The following is a 17,337-nucleotide window of genomic DNA, read 5'->3' as shown; positions in this document are numbered from 1 at the left end:
CAGCTCTCTCTAGCACTTCACTCACACTAGGCTCTGAAGACCGCACCAAAGCATTCCTACGTTTCACAAAAGGTCTTTCCCCCAGGTTCACAGAGGGAAATACAAAAGGACCCTTTACTACGTCATTTTACTTTCACTAACTTACTGGGATTTAAAAGCCCCACTCAAAAAAAGGAATAAAGCCTGAGAAAATACACTGCTGAAACGTTTACACCTGTGAGCTCATCGCTGCAAAGACTGAAGAGATTCAAGGAAAAGTTAAGTCAGAAGAAAGCATTCCAACTCCTGGCTCCAACACAACATTGTTTATTGAAAGTGTCACAAAACAACAACTAAGACATATAACTTCAGAATAAACTCGAGTCCGAACCATGTAACATGTCTGCGGGTGGTGGTTTCAGAGGTATCTTTCCTAGCGTGAACCTTTTGGCTGCAAACTGCCGCAACTCTTCAGCTGTTAATTCACTCCTTGGTGTATATAACCGCTCTGGTCTGATACCGTCTCGGACTGCAGAAGGCGCGGACGTTACGTTATGTCCAGAGGCACCGGCAGTCTGTGCAGCCGAAGCACTGCTTGCACCTGACTGGGAAGTTCCTGTCGCTGCACTGGGAATTGCAGAAACTGGCAGCGGAGCGGTGCTTGAAGACTTTGCAGCAGCAGAACTCCCAGGGAGAGGAGCAGTGCTTGAAGAGTTTGCAGCAGCAGAACTCCCAGGGAGAGGAGCAGTGCTTGAAGAGTTTGCAGCAGCAGAACTCCCAGGGAGAGGAGCGGTGCTTGAAGAGTTTGCAGCAGCAGAACTTCCAGGGAGCAGAGCGGTGCTTGAAGAGTTTGCAGCAGCAGAACTTCCAGGGAGCAGAGCGGTGCATGAAGAGTTTGCAGCAGCAGAACTTCCAGGGAGCAGAGCGGTGCATGAAGAGTTTGCAGCAGCAGAACTCCCAGGGAGCAGAGCAGTGCTTGAAGAGTTTGCAGCAGCAGAACTCCCAGGGAGAGGAGCAGTGCTTGAAGAGTTTGCAGCAGCAGAACTCCCAGGGAGCAGAGCGGTGCTTGAAGAGTTTGCAGCAGCAGAACTCCCAGGGAGAGGAGCGGTGCTTGAAGAGTTTGCAGCAGCAGAACTTCCAGGGAGCAGAGCGGTGCTTGAAGAGTTTGCAGCAGCAGAACTTCCAGAGCCGGAAAGCCCAGAAGTTCCACAACCACCGGTTGCTCCAGGAGCGTTAAGTGACGAGGGGGCTGCAGATGGGGCTGAAGAATTGCCAGAGCCAACAGGATTGGGAACGCTGGGCGAGGACGTCACCCCAAGCGTAGGAGGATTGGAGGCAGCAGCAGAGCTCCCAACAGCCGCAGCGTTTCCAGGTGGGACACTGGGATTGGCCTTAAAGGAGAAACTGGCAGCACCGCTGCTGCTGCTCACAGGAAAGCCTGCAATTATGAAATGGATAAGAACGGTCAGAATGGGCACACCTGTGATACTGCAACGCTGCTGCACTTCAATCCTGCTGAACAAAACTTAGCAACGCCTGTTTAAGTGCTGGCTCTTTATGCAGAAGCTTACCTGGGAACCCAGTGCTTGGGGCTTGCTGTCCTGCGAAGCCAAGGGAAGGCAGAGGTTGAGTGACTGCATTCTTGGTCGGAGATTGCTGAAAAAATTCCAAATACGTCCATGAAAACCACATGCCAACACGGGCAAGTCTCTTTCAATCCACTCTTAAAGCAAAAACATGCGTGTGCCACCCAATTTAACCTAACCCCGAGAAACATAATTGGACACTGACCACCAGCAATTGCAGCTATACAAAAATGCTCTCAGGCTATTCTCTGTCAAACACCCTAGCACCATCAATCTGACGACTGATGGGCAAAAAGGAATTGGAATGACCTAAACCTCATGCAGCTCTCATCCCCTTCTCAGCCTGCTCTCTGTCTGTTGCACAACCATCGGCTGTGCTGAACTCTGAACCCCACCTCCTCACCTTCACAACCAAACTGAGCAAGAGGTCCAATCACGCTACTGCAACTTCAATGCACTTCATGCAGACGCCACCTCAATCGACTTACGCCATCTCCCTGATCACTCAGTGTTGGCCTCAACTGTTCTGCTGTGCTATCACGTCTTAGACGTGGTTACATTAACAGCCTTTACAACTGAAACCAATGTTGGTGACAGCAAGGCAGCTTAATGAGCACTGTCTCAATGTGAATCCTAAGGAAAACCTTCACTCCAGGCTTATGGAAAAGCAACATCAGGAACACAAATGCTTTACCTTTCCTCAACACTTACCATTGCTGCTTTTCCCGAGCCATTTAAAGCCTTCAGCTCCTGCAGCCTCTTTCTCCACTGCTGCACTAACTGATTGACAGAGTTGATCTAGGCATGGGAAAACACAAACATGCTCTCACTAAGGGTGTTTGGTTTTGCTTTTGTCTTGCTCTGTTTTGTGTTGGTTTTGAAAAACGAGCAACTAGAGTGATCTGACCAGCTGAAAGACAATTCCAGGCTGGACACGTCAGGTTTTGCCCCACTTGATCAACAGAAGGTCAGTTGTTTCAAATACTTACGTAGTAGCCAGTGTTGTTGTTTGCACTGCAGTTATAATACTCCAGACGCACCTCCTCAGCCGAGAACTCTCCAAAGCCTGCAGGGAGGCAACCAATCAAACATGCTCCAAAGGAAATACAACCAGAAGACAAAATTGCCCTCTAGAGCTATACAAGAAACTGCCCTCGCTACACCACCTGGGAGAACCCGCTTCGACTTGGAGACACAAAAAGGACTCCCGGATGAACTTCCAAGGTGCCAACACACCAAAGGAACACCATCACCCAGTGCCCCTACCTGCTGCATCACAAGGCAAGGCATCACCTTGCAAACGGTCCCATCGAGGCAAAGCAGTGTGGACAAGTATAGAAATGCATTCTAAGCAGTAGCAGCACTCAGCAACGCTAACAACCAGGTTACCTACCTGGAACATTAGGCTTGCCTGTCTCAGGAGAGTAACACGAAAACATCCACTGTCCAGAAGATTCCCACGTTGCCATGTCTTCCGCAATAACGTCACTAGAAAACAGAACAGAACAACAAAAGAAGAAATCACACGGTCAGAAGCAGAAACTTTGCCAAAGGCAAAGTCCAACTCAAGTAGACAAAGCCATTCCAATTCATCCCATAGGGCGCTGCGCAGGGGCAACAACTGAACTATTCCGTTATCTGTCAAAGACACGACAGTCACTGTGCTGGACACACAGATGTCCCACTAAGCATTTCACCTTATCCTTGAACCGCAACAACATCACATCAGGTCTTGAAGAGAAACCAAACCCCAGGGCTTCCTATGGGTCTCCCCACACGGCCCAGCTTCCACCCTCCGGATCGCATCCTCTCCATTAAGCACAGGACGCCTGTAAGCACTTCAGCAGCCCATTGCAAGCGCTTTCCAGGGGACAGGGGCATCACTTACAGAAGGCTCTGCTGTCCATCTCTCTGGCCATCAGCAGGCTGTGCACTGCTTAACGCAGAGAATGCGTTCTGCGAGAGGACCGCACCGTTGTTGCCCGCTGGTCCAAAACCGGAGGCACCAGAGAGTCCTCCTCCATCACCGCTGCCACCCGATGTGCTGTTTGCAATCACAGGAGGCTGCGTAACGGCTGCGGGAGTGCCCGATCCTCCTCCACCTCCTGCTGTGTGCTGGAAAACGGCTGGCTGGATAATGTTTGTGTTTGTCTGGGTAGAAGCACCCATTCCTCCTCCTCCTCCAGCTCCTGCCGTGTGCTGGAGCATGGCTGGCTGGGTAAGGTTTGTGTTTGTCTGGGTAGAAGCACCCATTCCTCCTCCTCCTCCAGCTCCTGCCGTGTGCTGGAGCATGGCTGGCTGGGTAAGGTTTGTGTTTGTCTGGGTAGAAGCACCCATTCCTCCTCCTCCTCCAGCTCCTGCCGTGTGCTGGAGCATGGCTGGCTGGGTAAGGTTTGTGTTTGTCTGGGTAGAAGCACCCATTCCTCCTCCTCCTCCAGCTCCTGCCGTGTGCTGGAGCATGGCTGGCTGGGTAAGGTTTGTGTTTGTCTGGGTAGAAGCACCCATTCCTCCTCCTCCTCCACCTCCTGCCGTGTGCTGGAACATGGCTGGCCTGATAAGGTTTTTGTTTCTCTGGGTAGTGGTACCCATTCCTCCTCCAGCTCCTCCTCCACCTGCTGCCGTGTGCTGGAACATGGCTGGCTGGATAAGGTTGGTGTTTGTCTGGCTAGAAGCACCCATTCCTCCTCCTGTTCCTCCTCCTCCTGCTCCTGCTCCTCCTCCTGCCGTGTGTTGGAACATGGCTGGCCTGATAAGGTTTGTGTTTCTCTGGGTGGCAGCACCCATTCCTCCTCCTCCTCCACCGCCATTCTGCTGGAACACAAAATGCTCTCAGGCTATTCTCTGTCAAACACCCTAGCACCATCAATCTGACGACTGATGGGCAAAAAGGAATTGGAGTGACCAAAACCTCATGCAGCTCTCATCCCCTTCTCAGCCTGCTCTCTGTCTCTTGCACAACCATCGCCTGTGCTGAACTCTGAACCCCACCTCCTCACCTTCACAACCAAACTGAGCAAGAGGTCCAATCACGCTACTGCAACTTCAATGCACTTCATGCAGACGCCACCTCAATCGACTTACGCCATCTCCCTGATCACTCAGTGTTGGCCTCAACTGTTCTGCTGTGCTATCACGTCTTAGACGTGGTTACATTAACAGCCTTTACAACTGAAACCAATGTTGGTGACAGCAAGGCAGCTTAATGAGCACTGTCTCAATGTGAATCCTAAGGAAAACCTTCACTCCAGGCTTATGGAAAAGCAACATCAGGAACACAAATGCTTTACCTTTCCTCAACACTTACCATCGCTGCTTTTCCCGAGCCATTTAAAGCCTTCAGCTCCTGCAGCCTCTTTCTCCACTGCTGCACTAACTGATTGACAGAGTTGATCTAGGCATGGGAAAACACAAACATGCTCTCACTAAGGGTGTTTGGTTTTGCTTTTGTCTTGCTCTGTTTTGTGTTGGTTTTGAAAAACGAGCAACTAGAGTGATCTGACCAGCTGAAAGACAATTCCAGGCTGGACACGTCAGGTTTTGCCCCACTTGATCAACAGAAGGTCAGTTGTTTCAAATACTTACGTAGTAGCCAGTGTTGTTGTTTGCACTGCAGTTATAATACTCCAGACGCACCTCCTCAGCCGAGAACTCTCCAAAGCCTGCAGGGAGGCAACCAATCAAACATGCTCCAAAGGAAATACAACCAGAAGACAAAATTGCCCTCTAGAGCTATACAAGAAACTGCCCTCGCTACACCACCTGGGAGAACCCACTTGGACTTGGAGACACAAAAAGGACTCCCGGATGAACTTCCAAGGTGCCAACACACCAAAGGAACACCATCACCCAGTGCCCCTACCTGCTGCATCACAAGGCAGGGCATCACCTTGCAAACGGTCCCATCGAGGCAAAGCAGTGTGGACAAGTATAGCAATGCATTCTAAGCAGTAGCAGCACTCAGCAACGCTAACAACCAGGTTACCTACCTGGAACATTAGGCTTGCCTTTCTCAGGAGAGTAACACGAAAACATCCACTGTCCAGAAGATTCCCACGTTGCCATGTCTTCCGCAATAACGTCACTAGAAAACAGAACAGAACAACAAAAGAAGAAATCACACGGTCAGAAGCAGAAACTTTGCCAAAGGCAAAGTCCAACTCAAGTAGACAAAGCCATTCCAATTCATCCCATAGGGCGCTGCGCAGGGGCAACAACTGAACTATTACGTTATCTGTCAAAGACACGACAGTCACTGTGCTGGACACACAGATGTCCCACTAAGCATTTCACCTTATCCTTGAACCGCAACAACATCACATCAGGTCTTGAAGAGAAACCAAACCCCAGGGCTTCCTATGGGTCTCCCCACACGGCCCAGCTTCCACCCTCCGGATCGCATCCTCTCCATTAAGCACAGGACGCCTGTAAGCACTTCAGCAGCCCATTGCAAGCGCTTTCCAGGGGACAGGGGCATCACTTACAGAAGGCTCTGCTGTCCATCTCTCTGGCCATCAGCAGGCTGTGCACTGCTTAACGCAGAGAATGCGTTCTGCGAGAGGACCGCACCGTTGTTGCCCGCTGGTCCAAAACCGGAGGCACCAGAGAGTCCTCCTCCATCACCGCTGCCACCCGATGTGCTGTTTGCAATCACAGGAGGCTGCGTAACGGCTGCGGGAGTGCCCGATCCTCCTCCACCTCCTGCTGTGTGCTGGAAAACGGCTGGCTGGATAATGTTTGTGTTTGTCTGGGTAGAAGCACCCATTCCTCCTCCTCCTCCAGCTCCTGCCGTGTGCTGGAGCATGGCTGGCTGGGTAAGGTTTGTGTTTGTCTGGGTAGAAGCACCCATTCCTCCTCCTCCTCCAGCTCCTGCCGTGTGCTGGAGCATGGCTGGCTGGGTAAGGTTGGTGTTTGTCTGGGTAGAAGCACCCATTCCTCCTCCTCCTCCACCTCCTGCCGTGTGCTGGAACATGGCTGGCCTGATAAGGTTTTTGTTTCTCTGGGTAGTGGTACCCATTCCTCCTCCAGCTCCTCCTCCACCTGCTGCCGTGTGCTGGAACATGGCTGGCTGGATAAGGTTGGTGTTTGTCTGGCTAGAAGCACCCATTCCTCCTCCTGTTCCTCCTCCTCCTGCTCCTGCTCCTCCTCCTGCCGTGTGTTGGAACATGGCTGGCCTGATAAGGTTTGTGTTTCTCTGGGTGGCAGCACCCATTCCTCCTCCTCCTCCACCGCCATTCTGCTGGAACACAAAATGCTCTCAGGCTATTCTCTGTCAAACACCCTAGCACCATCAATCCGACGACTGATGGGCAAAAAGGAATTGGAGTGACCAAAACCTCATGCAGCTCTCATCCCCTTCTCAGCCTGCTCTCTGTCTGTTGCACAACCATCGGCTGTGCTGAACTCTGAACCCCACCTCCTCACCTTCACAACCAAACTGAGCAAGAGGTCCAATCACGCTACTGCAACTTCAATGCACTTCATGCAGACGCCACCTCAATCGACTTACGCCATCTCCCTGATCACTCAGTGTTGGCCTCAACTGTTCTGCTGTGCTATCACGTCTTAGACGTGGTTACATTAACAGCCTTTACAACTGAAACCAATGTTGGTGACAGCAAGGCAGCTTAATGAGCACTGTCTCAATGTGAATCCTAAGGAAAACCTTCACTCCAGGCTTATGGAAAAGCAACATCAGGAACACAAATGCTTTACCTTTCCTCAACACTTACCATCGCTGCTTTTCCCGAGCCATTTAAAGCCTTCAGCTCCTGCAGCCTCTTTCTCCACTGCTGCACTAACTGATTGACAGAGTTGATCTAGGCATGGGAAAACACAAACATGCTCTCACTAAGGGTGTTTGGTTTTGCTTTTGTCTTGCTCTGTTTTGTGTTGGTTTTGAAAAACGAGCAACTAGAGTGATCTGACCAGCTGAAAGACAATTCCAGGCTGGACACGTCAGGTTTTGCCCCACTTGATCAACAGAAGGTCAGTTGTTTCAAATACTTACGTAGTAGCCAGTGTTGTTGTTTGCACTGCAGTTATAATACTCCAGACGCACCTCCTCAGCCGAGAACTCTCCAAAGCCTGCAGGGAGGCAACCAATCAAACATGCTCCAAAGGAAATACAACCAGAAGACAAAATTGCCCTCTAGAGCTATACAAGAAACTGCCCTCGCTACACCACCTGGGAGAACCCACTTGGACTTGGAGACACAAAAAGGACTCCCGGATGAACTTCCAAGGTGCCAACACACCAAAGGAACACCATCACCCAGTGCCCCTACCTGCTGCATCACAAGGCAGGGCATCACCTTGCAAACGGTCCCATCGAGGCAAAGCAGTGTGGACAAGTATAGCAATGCATTCTAAGCAGTAGCAGCACTCAGCAACGCTAACAACCAGGTTACCTACCTGGAACATTAGGCTTGCCTTTCTCAGGAGAGTAACACGAAAACATCCACTGTCCAGAAGATTCCCACGTTGCCATGTCTTTTGCTATACGGTCACTAGAAAACAGAACAGAACAACAAAAGAAGAAATCACACGGTCAGAAGCAGAAACTTTGCCAAAGGCAAAGTCCAACTCAAGTAGACAAAAGCCATTCCAATTCATTCCATAGGGCGCTGCGCAGGGGCAACAACTGAACTATTCCGTTATCTGTCAAAGCCACGACAGTCACTGTGCTGGACACACAGATGTCCCACTAAGCATTTCACCTTATCCTTGAACCGCAACAACATCACATCAGGTCTTGAAGACAAACCAAACCCCAGGGCTTCCTATGGGTCTCCCCACACGGCCCAGCTTCCACCCTCCGGATCGCATCCTCTCCATTAAGCATAGGACGCCTGTAAGCACTTCAGCAGCCCATTGCAAGCGCTTTCCAGGGGACAGGGGCATCACTTACAGAAGGCTCTGCTGTCCATCTCTCTGGCCATCAGCAGGCTGTGCACTGCTTAACGCAGAGAATGCGTTCTGCGAGAGGACCGCACCGTTGTTGCCCGCTGGTCCAAAACCGGAGGCACCAGAGAGTCCTCCTCCATCACCGCTGCCACCCGATGTGCTATTTGCAATCACAGGAGGCTGCGTAACGGCTGCGGGAGTGCCCGATCCTCCTCCTCCTCCTGCCGTGTGCTGGAAAACGGCTGGCTGGATAATGTTTGTGTTTGTCTGGGTAGAAGCACCCATTCCTCCTCCTCCTCCAGCTCCTGCCGTGTGCTGGAACATGGCTGGCTGGATAAGGTTTGTGTTTGTCTGGGTAGAAGCACCCATTCCTCCTCCTCCTCCAGCTCCTGCCGTGTGCTGGAGCATGGCTGGCTGGGTAAGGTTTGTCTGGGTAGAAGCACCCATTCCTCCTCCTCCTCCAGCTCCTGCCGTGTGCTGGAGCATGGCTGGCTGGGTAAGGTTTGTGTTTGTCTGGGTAGAAGCACCCATTCCTCCTCCTGTTCCTCCTCCTGCTGTGTGCTGGAACATGGCTGGCCTGATAAGGTTTGTGTTTCTCTGGGTGGCAGCACCCATTCCTCCTCCTCCTCCACCGCCATTCTGCTGGAACACAAAATGCTCTCAGGCTATTCTCTGTCAAACACCCTAGCACCATCAATCCGACGACTGATGGGCAAGAAGGAATTGGAGTGACCAAAACCTCATGCAGCTCTCATCCCCTTCTCAGCCTGCTCTCTGTCTCTTGCACAACCATCGGCTGTGCTGAACTCTGAACCCCACCTCCTCACCTTCACAACCAAACTGAGCAAGAGGTCCAATCACGCTACTGCAACTTCAATGCACTTCATGCAGACGCCACCTCAATCGACTTACGCCATCTCCCTGATCACTCAGTGTTGGCCTCAACTGTTCTGCTGTGCTATCACGTCTTAGACGTGGTTACATTAACAGCCTTTACAACTGAAACCAATGTTGGTGACAGCAAGGCAGCTTAATGAGCACTGTCTCAATGTGAATCCTAAGGAAAACCTTCACTCCAGGCTTATGGAAAAGCAACATCAGGAACACAAATGCTTTACCTTTCCTCAACACTTACCATTGCTGCTTTTCCCGAGCCATTTAAAGCCTTCAGCTCCTGCAGCCTCTTTCTCCACTGCTGCACTAACTGATTGACAGAGTTGATCTAGGCATGGGAAAACACAAACATGCTCTCACTAAGGGTGTTTGGTTTTGCTTTTGTCTTGCTCTGTTTTGTGTTGGTTTTGAAAAACGAGCAACTAGAGTGATCTGACCAGCTGAAAGACAATTCCAGGCTGGACACGTCAGGTTTTGCCCCACTTGATCAACAGAAGGTCAGTTGTTTCAAATACTTACGTAGTAGCCAGTGTTGTTGTTTGCACTGCAGTTATAATACTCCAGACGCACCTCCTCAGCCGAGAACTCTCCAAAGCCTGCAGGGAGGCAACCAATCAAACATGCTCCAAAGGAAATACAACCAGAAGACAAAATTGCCCTCTAGAGCTATACAAGAAACTGCCCTCGCTACACCACCTGGGAGAACCCGCTTCGACTTGGAGACACAAAAAGGACTCCCGGATGAACTTCCAAGGTGCCAACACACCAAAGGAACATCATCACCCAGTGCCCCTACCTGCTGCATCACAAGGCAAGGCATCACCTTGCAAACGGTCCCATCGAGGCAAAGCAGTGTGGACAAGTATAGAAATGCATTCTAAGCAGTAGCAGCACTCAGCAACGCTAACAACCAGGTTACCTACCTGGAACATTAGGCTTGCCTTTCTCAGGAGAGTAACACGAAAACATCCACTGTCCAGAAGATTCCCACGTTGCCATGTCTTTTGCTATACGGTCACTAGAAAACAGAACAGAACAACAAAAGAAGAAATCACACGGTCAGAAGCAGAAACTTTGCCAAAGGCAAAGTCCAACTCAAGTAGACAAAGCCATTCCAATTCATTCCATAGGGCGCTGCGCAGGGGCAACAACTGAACTATTCCGTTATCTGTCAAAGACACGACAGTCACTGTGCTGGACACACAGATGTCCCACTAAGCATTTCACCCTATCATCGAACCGCAACAACATCACATCAGGTCTTGAAGACAAACCAAACCCCAGGGCTTCCTATGGGTCTCCCCACACGGCCCAGCTTCCACCCTCCGGATCGCATCCTCTCCATTAAGCATAGGACGCCTGTAAGCACTTCAGCAGCCCATTGCAAGCGCTTTCCAGGGGACAGGGGCATCACTTACAGAAGGCTCTGCTGTCCATCTCTCTGGCCATCAGCAGGCTGTGCACTGCTTAACGCAGAGAATGCGTTCTGCGAGAGGACCGCACCGTTGCTGCCCGCTGGTCCAAAACCGGAGGCACCAGAGAGTCCTCCTCCATCACCGCTGCCACCCGATGTGCTGTTTGCAATCACAGGAGGCTGCGTAACGGCTGCGGGAGTGCCCGATCCTCCTCCACCTCCTGCCGTGTGCTGGAAAACGGCTGGCTGGATAATGTTTGTGTTTGTCTGGGTAGAAGCACCCATTCCTCCTCCTCCTCCAGCTCCTGCCGTGTGCTGGAGCATGGCTGGCTGGGTAAGGTTTGTGTTTGTCTGGGTAGAAGCACCCATTCCTCCTCCTCCTCCAGCTCCTGCCGTGTGCTGGAGCATGGCTGGCTGGGTAAGGTTTGTGTTTGTCTGGGTAGAAGCACCCATTCCTCCTCCTCCTCCACCTCCTGCCGTGTGCTGGAACATGGCTGGCTGGGTAAGGTTTGTGTTTCTCTGGGTAGTGGTACCCATTCCTCCTCCAGCTCCTCCTCCACCTGCTGCCGTGTGCTGGAACATGGCTGGCTGGATAAGGTTGGTGTTTGTCTGGCTAGAAGCACCCATTCCTCCTCCTGTTCCTCCTCCTCCTGCTCCTGCTCCTCCTCCTGCCGTGTGTTGGAACATGGCTGGCCTGATAAGGTTTGTGTTTCTCTGGGTGGCAGCACCCATTCCTCCTCCTCCTCCACCGCCATTCTGCTGGAACACAAAATGCTCTCAGGCTATTCTCTGTCAAACACCCTAGCACCATCAATCTGACGACTGATGGGCAAAAAGGAATTGGAGTGACCAAAACCTCATGCAGCTCTCATCCCCTTCTCAGCCTGCTCTCTGTCTGTTGCACAACCATCGGCTGTGCTGAACTCTGAACCCCACCTCCTCACCTTCACAACCAAACTGAGCAAGAGGTCCAATCACGCTACTGCAACTTCAATGCACTTCATGCAGACGCCACCTCAATCGACTTACGCCATCTCCCTGATCACTCAGTGTTGGCCTCAACTGTTCTGCTGTGCTATCACGTCTTAGACGTGGTTACATTAACAGCCTTTACAACTGAAACCAATGTTGGTGACAGCAAGGCAGCTTAATGAGCACTGTCTCAATGTGAATCCTAAGGAAAACCTTCACTCCAGGCTTATGGAAAAGCAACATCAGGAACACAAATGCTTTACCTTTCCTCAACACTTACCATCGCTGCTTTTCCCGAGCCATTTAAAGCCTTCAGCTCCTGCAGCCTCTTTCTCCACTGCTGCACTAACTGATTGACAGAGTTGATCTAGGCATGGGAAAACACAAACATGCTCTCACTAAGGGTGTTTGGTTTTGCTTTTGTCTTGCTCTGTTTTGTGTTGGTTTTGAAAAACGAGCAACTAGAGTGATCTGACCAGCTGAAAGACAATTCCAGGCTGGACACGTCAGGTTTTGCCCCACTTGATCAACAGAAGGTCAGTTGTTTCAAATACTTACGTAGTAGCCAGTGTTGTTGTTTGCACTGCAGTTATAATACTCCAGACGCACCTCCTCAGCCGAGAACTCTCCAAAGCCTGCAGGGAGGCAACCAATCAAACATGCTCCAAAGGAAATACAACCAGAAGACAAAATTGCCCTCTAGAGCTATACAAGAAACTGCCCTCGCTACACCACCTGGGAGAACCCGCTTCGACTTGGAGACACAAAAAGGACTCCCGGATGAACTTCCAAGGTGCCAACACACCAAAGGAACATCATCACCCAGTGCCCCTACCTGCTGCATCACAAGGCAGGGCATCACCTTGCAAACGGTCCCATCGAGGCAAAGCAGTGTGGACAAGTATAGAAATGCATTCTAAGCAGTAGCAGCACTCAGCAACGCTAACAACCAGGTTACCTACCTGGAACATTAGGCTTGCCTGTCTCAGGAGAGTAACACGAAAACATCCACTGTCCAGAAGATTCCCACGTTGCCATGTCTTCCGCAATAACGTCACTAGAAAACAGAACAGAACAACAAAAGAAGAAATCACACGGTCAGAAGCAGAAACTTTGCCAAAGGCAAAGTCCAACTCAAGTAGACAAAGCCATTCCAATTCATTCCTTAGGGCGCTGCGCAGGGGCAACAACTGAACTATTCCGTTATCTGTCAAAGACACGACAGTCACTGTGCTGGACACACAGATGTCCCACTAAGCATTTCACCTTATCCTTGAACCGCAACAACATCACATCAGGTCTTGAAGACAAACCAAACCCCAGGGCTTCCTATGGGTCTCCCCACACGGCCCAGCTTCCACCCTCCGGATCGCGTCCTCGCCATTAAGCACAGGACGCCTGTAAGCACTTCAGCAGCCCATTGCAAGCGCTTTCCAGGGGACAGGGGCATCACTTACAGAAGGCTCTGCTGTCCATCTCTCTGGCCATCAGCAGGCTGTGCACTGCTTAACGCAGAGAATGCGTTCTGCGAGAGGACCGCACCGTTGCTGCCCGCTGGTCCAAAACCGGAGGCACCAGAGAGTCCTCCTCCATCACCGCTGCCACCCGATGTGCTGTTTGCAATCACAGGAGGCTGCGTAACGGCTGCGGGAGCGCCCGATCCTCCTCCACCTCCTGCTGTGTGCTGGAAAACGGCTGGCTGGATAATGTTTGTGTTTGTCTGGGTAGTGGTACCCATTCCTCCTCCAGCGCCTCCTCCAGCTCCTGCCGTGTGCTGGAACATGGCTGGCTGGGTAAGGTTTGTGTTTGTCTGGGTAGAAGCACCCATTCCTCCTCCTCCTCCAGCTCCTGCCGTGTGCTGGAGCATGGCTGGATGGGTAAGGTTTGTGTTTGTCTGGGTAGAAGCACCCATTCCTCCTCCTCCTCCACCTCCTGCCGTGTGCTGGAACATGGCTGGCCTGATAAGGTTTTTGTTTCTCTGGGTAGTGGTACCCATTCCTCCTCCAGCGCCTCCTCCACCTGCTGCCGTGTGCTGGAACATGGCTGGCTGGATAAGGTTTGTGTTTGTCTGGGTAGAAGCACCCATTCCTCCTCCTCCTCCAGCTCCTGCCGTGTGCTGGAGCATGGCTGGCTGGGTAAGGTTTGTGTTTGTCTGGGTAGAAGCACCCATTCCTCCTCCTCCTCCAGCTCCTGCCGTGTGCTGGAGCATGGCTGGCTGGGTAAGGTTGGTGTTTGTCTGGGTAGAAGCACCCATTCCTCCTCCTCCTCCACCTCCTGCCGTGTGCTGGAACATGGCTGGCCTGATAAGGTTTTTGTTTCTCTGGGTAGTGGTACCCATTCCTCCTCCAGCTCCTCCTCCACCTGCTGCCGTGTGCTGGAACATGGCTGGCTGGATAAGGTTGGTGTTTGTCTGGCTAGAAGCACCCATTCCTCCTCCTCCTGCTCCTGCTCCTCCTCCTGCCGTGTGTTGGAACATGGCTGGCCTGATAAGGTTTGTGTTTCTCTGGGTAGCAGCACCCATTCCTCCTCCTCCTCCACCGCCATTCTGCTGGAACACAAAATGCTCTCAGGCTATTCTCTGTCAAACACCCTAGCACCATCAATCTGACGACTGATGGGCAAAAAGGAATTGGAGTGACCAAAACCTCATGCAGCTCTCATCCCCTTCTCAGCCTGCTCTCTGTCTGTTGCACAACCATCGGCTGTGCTGAACTCTGAACCCCACCTCCTCACCTTCACAACCAAACTGAGCAAGAGGTCCAATCACGCTACTGCAACTTCAATGCACTTCATGCAGACGCCACCTCAATCGACTTACGCCATCTCCCTGATCACTCAGTGTTGGCCTCAACTGTTCTGCTGTGCTATCACGTCTTAGACGTGGTTACATTAACAGCCTTTACAACTGAAACCAATGTTGGTGACAGCAAGGCAGCTTAATGAGCACTGTCTCAATGTGAATCCTAAGGAAAACCTTCACTCCAGGCTTATGGAAAAGCAACATCAGGAACACAAATGCTTTACCTTTCCTCAACACTTACCATCGCTGCTTTTCCCGAGCCATTTAAAGCCTTCAGCTCCTGCAGCCTCTTTCTCCACTGCTGCACTAACTGATTGACAGAGTTGATCTAGGCATGGGAAAACACAAACATGCTCTCACTAAGGGTGTTTGGTTTTGCTTTTGTCTTGCTCTGTTTTGTGTTGGTTTTGAAAAACGAGCAACTAGAGTGATCTGACCAGCTGAAAGACAATTCCAGGCTGGACACGTCAGGTTTTGCCCCACTTGATCAACAGAAGGTCAGTTGTTTCAAATACTTACGTAGTAGCCAGTGTTGTTGTTTGCACTGCAGTTATAATACTCCAGACGCACCTCCTCAGCCGAGAACTCTCCAAAGCCTGCAGGGAGGCAACCAATCAAACATGCTCCAAAGGAAATACAACCAGAAGACAAAATTGCCCTCTAGAGCTATACAAGAAACTGCCCTCGCTACACCACCTGGGAGAACCCGCTTCGACTTGGAGACACAAAAAGGACTCCCGGATGAACTTCCAAGGTGCCAACACACCAAAGGAACATCATCACCCACTGCCCCTACCTGCTGCATCACAAGGCAAGGCATCACCTTGCAAACGGTCCCATCGAGGCAAAGCAGTGTGGACAAGTATAGAAATGCATTCTAAGCAGTAGCAGCACTCAGCAACGCTAACAACCAGGTTACCTACCTGGAACATTAGGCTTGCCTGTCTCAGGAGAGTAACACGAAAACATCCACTGTCCAGAAGATTCCCACGTTGCCATGTCTTCCGCTATAACGTCACTAGAAAACAGAACAGAACAACAAAAGAAGAAATCACACGGTCAGAAGCAGAAACTTTGCCAAAAGCAAAGTCCAACTCAAGTAGACAAAGCCATTCCAATTCATTCCATAGGGCGCTGCGCAGGGGCAACAACTGAACTATTCCGTTATCTGTCAAAGACACGACAGTCACTGTGCTGGACACACAGATGTCCCACTAAGCATTTCACCTTATCCTTGAACCGCAACAACATCACATCAGGTCTTGAAGAGAAACCAAACCCCAGGGCTTCCTATGGGTCTCCCCACACGGCCCAGCTTCCACCCTCCGGATCGCGTCCTCGCCATTAAGCACAGGACGCCTGTAAGCACTTCAGCAGCCCATTGCAAGCGCTTTCCAGGGGACAGGGGCATCACTTACAGAAGGCTCTGCTGTCCATCTCTCTGGCCATCAGCAGGCTGTGCACTGCTTAACGCAGAGAATGCGTTCTGCGAGAGGACCGCACCGTTGTTGCCCGCTGGTCCAAAACCGGAGGCACCAGAGAGTCCTCCTCCATCACCGCTGCCACCCGATGTGCTGTTTGCAAACACAGGAGGCTGCGTAACGGCTGCGGGAGCGCCCGATCCTCCTCCTCCTCCTGCCGTGTGCTGGAAAACGGCTGGCTGGAGAAGGTTTGTGTTTCTCTGGGTAGAAGCACCCATTCCTCCTCCTCCTCCACCTCCTGCCGTGTGCTGGAACACCCGCGGCCGGATATGGTTTGCGTATCTCCGGGTAGCGGCACCCCATCCTCGTCTGGCTCCTCTGACGGGAGCTGCTAACGAAGAAGAAAGGACGCAAAGCGTCTCAGACGGGTCGCGATTCGCACAACGCCCACGAAGCCAGCGAGAAGTCGCAAAGAAAACGTTCTCCCAGCGAGTCACCCCGGGCACGTCTGAAGCGCAGCCCGCCGCGCAGCCCCGCCACGGCGTCCCCGTGCCCACAGCAGCCCGCCGGCCGTCCCGCACGACGGCAGCCGCTCCGCACAGCGCGGCCCCCGCCCGAAGCGGCGGCGCCCGGGCGGGACGCGCACACGGGGGTCCCGTCCGGGCGGGCAGCGCCTGCGGCAGCGGCTGTGCCGCGCGGCCGAGGAGCCCCGAGGCGCCTCCGGACGGCAGGTTGGCGCGGGCACGCCGTCCCACGCCTGGCACTTCGGGACCGACCGCCGCACCCCGCAGCCCCCGCAGCCGCCTTCGCGGCGCAGCCCCACGCGGCAGCTCCCTGCTCCGGCTCCCCGCCGCCCGGTACCTGGGTAGGGGCGCCCCCAGCGGCCGCTGGCTTGCGCGTTCCGGCACCTGTCGGCGAAGTGGCAGCGACCCTGCAGGAAGACCTGGGAAATGGGCATGGCTGCACGCGTGCCGCCGACCGACTGCTGCCGCCTACCGTCGCCAACCGCCGCCTACGGCCGCCAACCGCCGCCGTGTCGTCATCCGCCTCTGTGACGTCAACGGCCGCCGTGACCTCACCGAGGGGAGCCGCGCAGCGGCTGAAACACTTACAAACACTGATGGAAATACCTGGCAGCCCGCTCATGGGTTGGCTTGTCAACAAGACGCTCGGGCAGCGAGCAAGAAAACTCACTCGCCCTTGAACAGCCCCATGTGGCCCGTGCGGAAAGCCAGTGGAGAGCGGAGGCTGACGGTGCACTGCCGTGGCCTGCATGAAGTCACACCCCCGCTGAGTGCTGCTGTGCCGCATACGTCACAACTCCAGGATGACCCGGACTCAAAAGCAGCCAAGCGATACGCCACCACT

General features: G+C 52.6%; 5 protein-coding genes across 5 annotated transcripts; all 5 read right to left on the bottom strand.

Annotated features, from left to right (window-relative positions):
* Positions 1–462: 462 nt before the first annotated feature.
* Positions 463–6,370, bottom strand: LOC107055896 (nucleoporin-like protein 2). Its single transcript, XM_040695766.1, has 7 exons — positions 6,047–6,370; positions 5,552–5,646; positions 5,148–5,224; positions 4,870–4,956; positions 1,551–1,635; positions 973–1,417; positions 463–508 (listed from the first exon to the last, which is right to left on the bottom strand). The coding sequence occupies exons 1-7, from the start codon at positions 6,364–6,366 to the stop codon at positions 463–465; spliced, it is 1,155 nt and encodes a 384-aa protein (XP_040551700.1). The 5' UTR covers positions 6,367–6,370.
* Positions 1,807–3,776, bottom strand: LOC121110123 (nucleoporin NUP42-like). Its single transcript, XM_046934330.1, has 5 exons — positions 3,454–3,776; positions 2,959–3,053; positions 2,555–2,631; positions 2,260–2,363; positions 1,807–1,846 (listed from the first exon to the last, which is right to left on the bottom strand). Exons 1-5 carry the CDS (start codon positions 3,771–3,773, stop codon positions 1,807–1,809), a joined length of 636 nt encoding a protein of 211 aa, XP_046790286.1. The 5' UTR covers positions 3,774–3,776.
* Positions 6,371–6,507: 137 nt separating the features above from the next.
* LOC124418320 (nucleoporin NUP42-like) lies at positions 6,508–8,780 on the bottom strand (the record flags this gene model as incomplete). Its single annotated transcript, XM_046937918.1, has 5 exons — positions 8,473–8,780; positions 7,977–8,071; positions 7,573–7,649; positions 7,295–7,381; positions 6,508–6,801 (listed from the first exon to the last, which is right to left on the bottom strand). Coding segments are annotated over exons 1-5 (834 nt in total), but the record flags the coding sequence as incomplete, so codon positions are not given.
* A 381-nt stretch (positions 8,781–9,161) lies between these two features.
* LOC124418292 (nucleoporin NUP42-like) lies at positions 9,162–13,502 on the bottom strand. The gene is made up of 10 exons (XM_046937491.1): positions 13,206–13,502; positions 12,711–12,805; positions 12,307–12,383; positions 12,029–12,115; positions 11,243–11,535; positions 10,781–11,047; positions 10,286–10,380; positions 9,882–9,958; positions 9,604–9,690; positions 9,162–9,173 (listed from the first exon to the last, which is right to left on the bottom strand). Exons 1-10 carry the CDS (start codon positions 13,484–13,486, stop codon positions 9,162–9,164), a joined length of 1,371 nt encoding a protein of 456 aa, XP_046793447.1. The 5' UTR covers positions 13,487–13,502.
* Positions 13,503–14,014: 512 nt separating this feature from the next.
* Positions 14,015–17,017, bottom strand: NUP42L2 (nucleoporin 42 like 2; the record flags this gene model as incomplete). The annotated part of the gene is made up of 6 exons (XM_040696598.2): positions 16,831–17,017; positions 15,967–16,360; positions 15,472–15,566; positions 15,068–15,144; positions 14,790–14,876; positions 14,015–14,296 (listed from the first exon to the last, which is right to left on the bottom strand). Coding segments are annotated over exons 1-6 (1,032 nt in total), but the record flags the coding sequence as incomplete, so codon positions are not given.
* Positions 17,018–17,337: the final 320 nt, after the last annotated feature.

This window comes from Gallus gallus, chromosome 2 (genome assembly GCF_016699485.2).
Source record: "Gallus gallus isolate bGalGal1 chromosome 2, bGalGal1.mat.broiler.GRCg7b, whole genome shotgun sequence".
Classification (NCBI taxonomy): Eukaryota; Metazoa; Chordata; class Aves; order Galliformes; family Phasianidae; genus Gallus; species Gallus gallus.
Note: the sequence above shows the minus strand (reverse complement) of the source record. Positions and strands in the feature narration are given on the sequence as shown.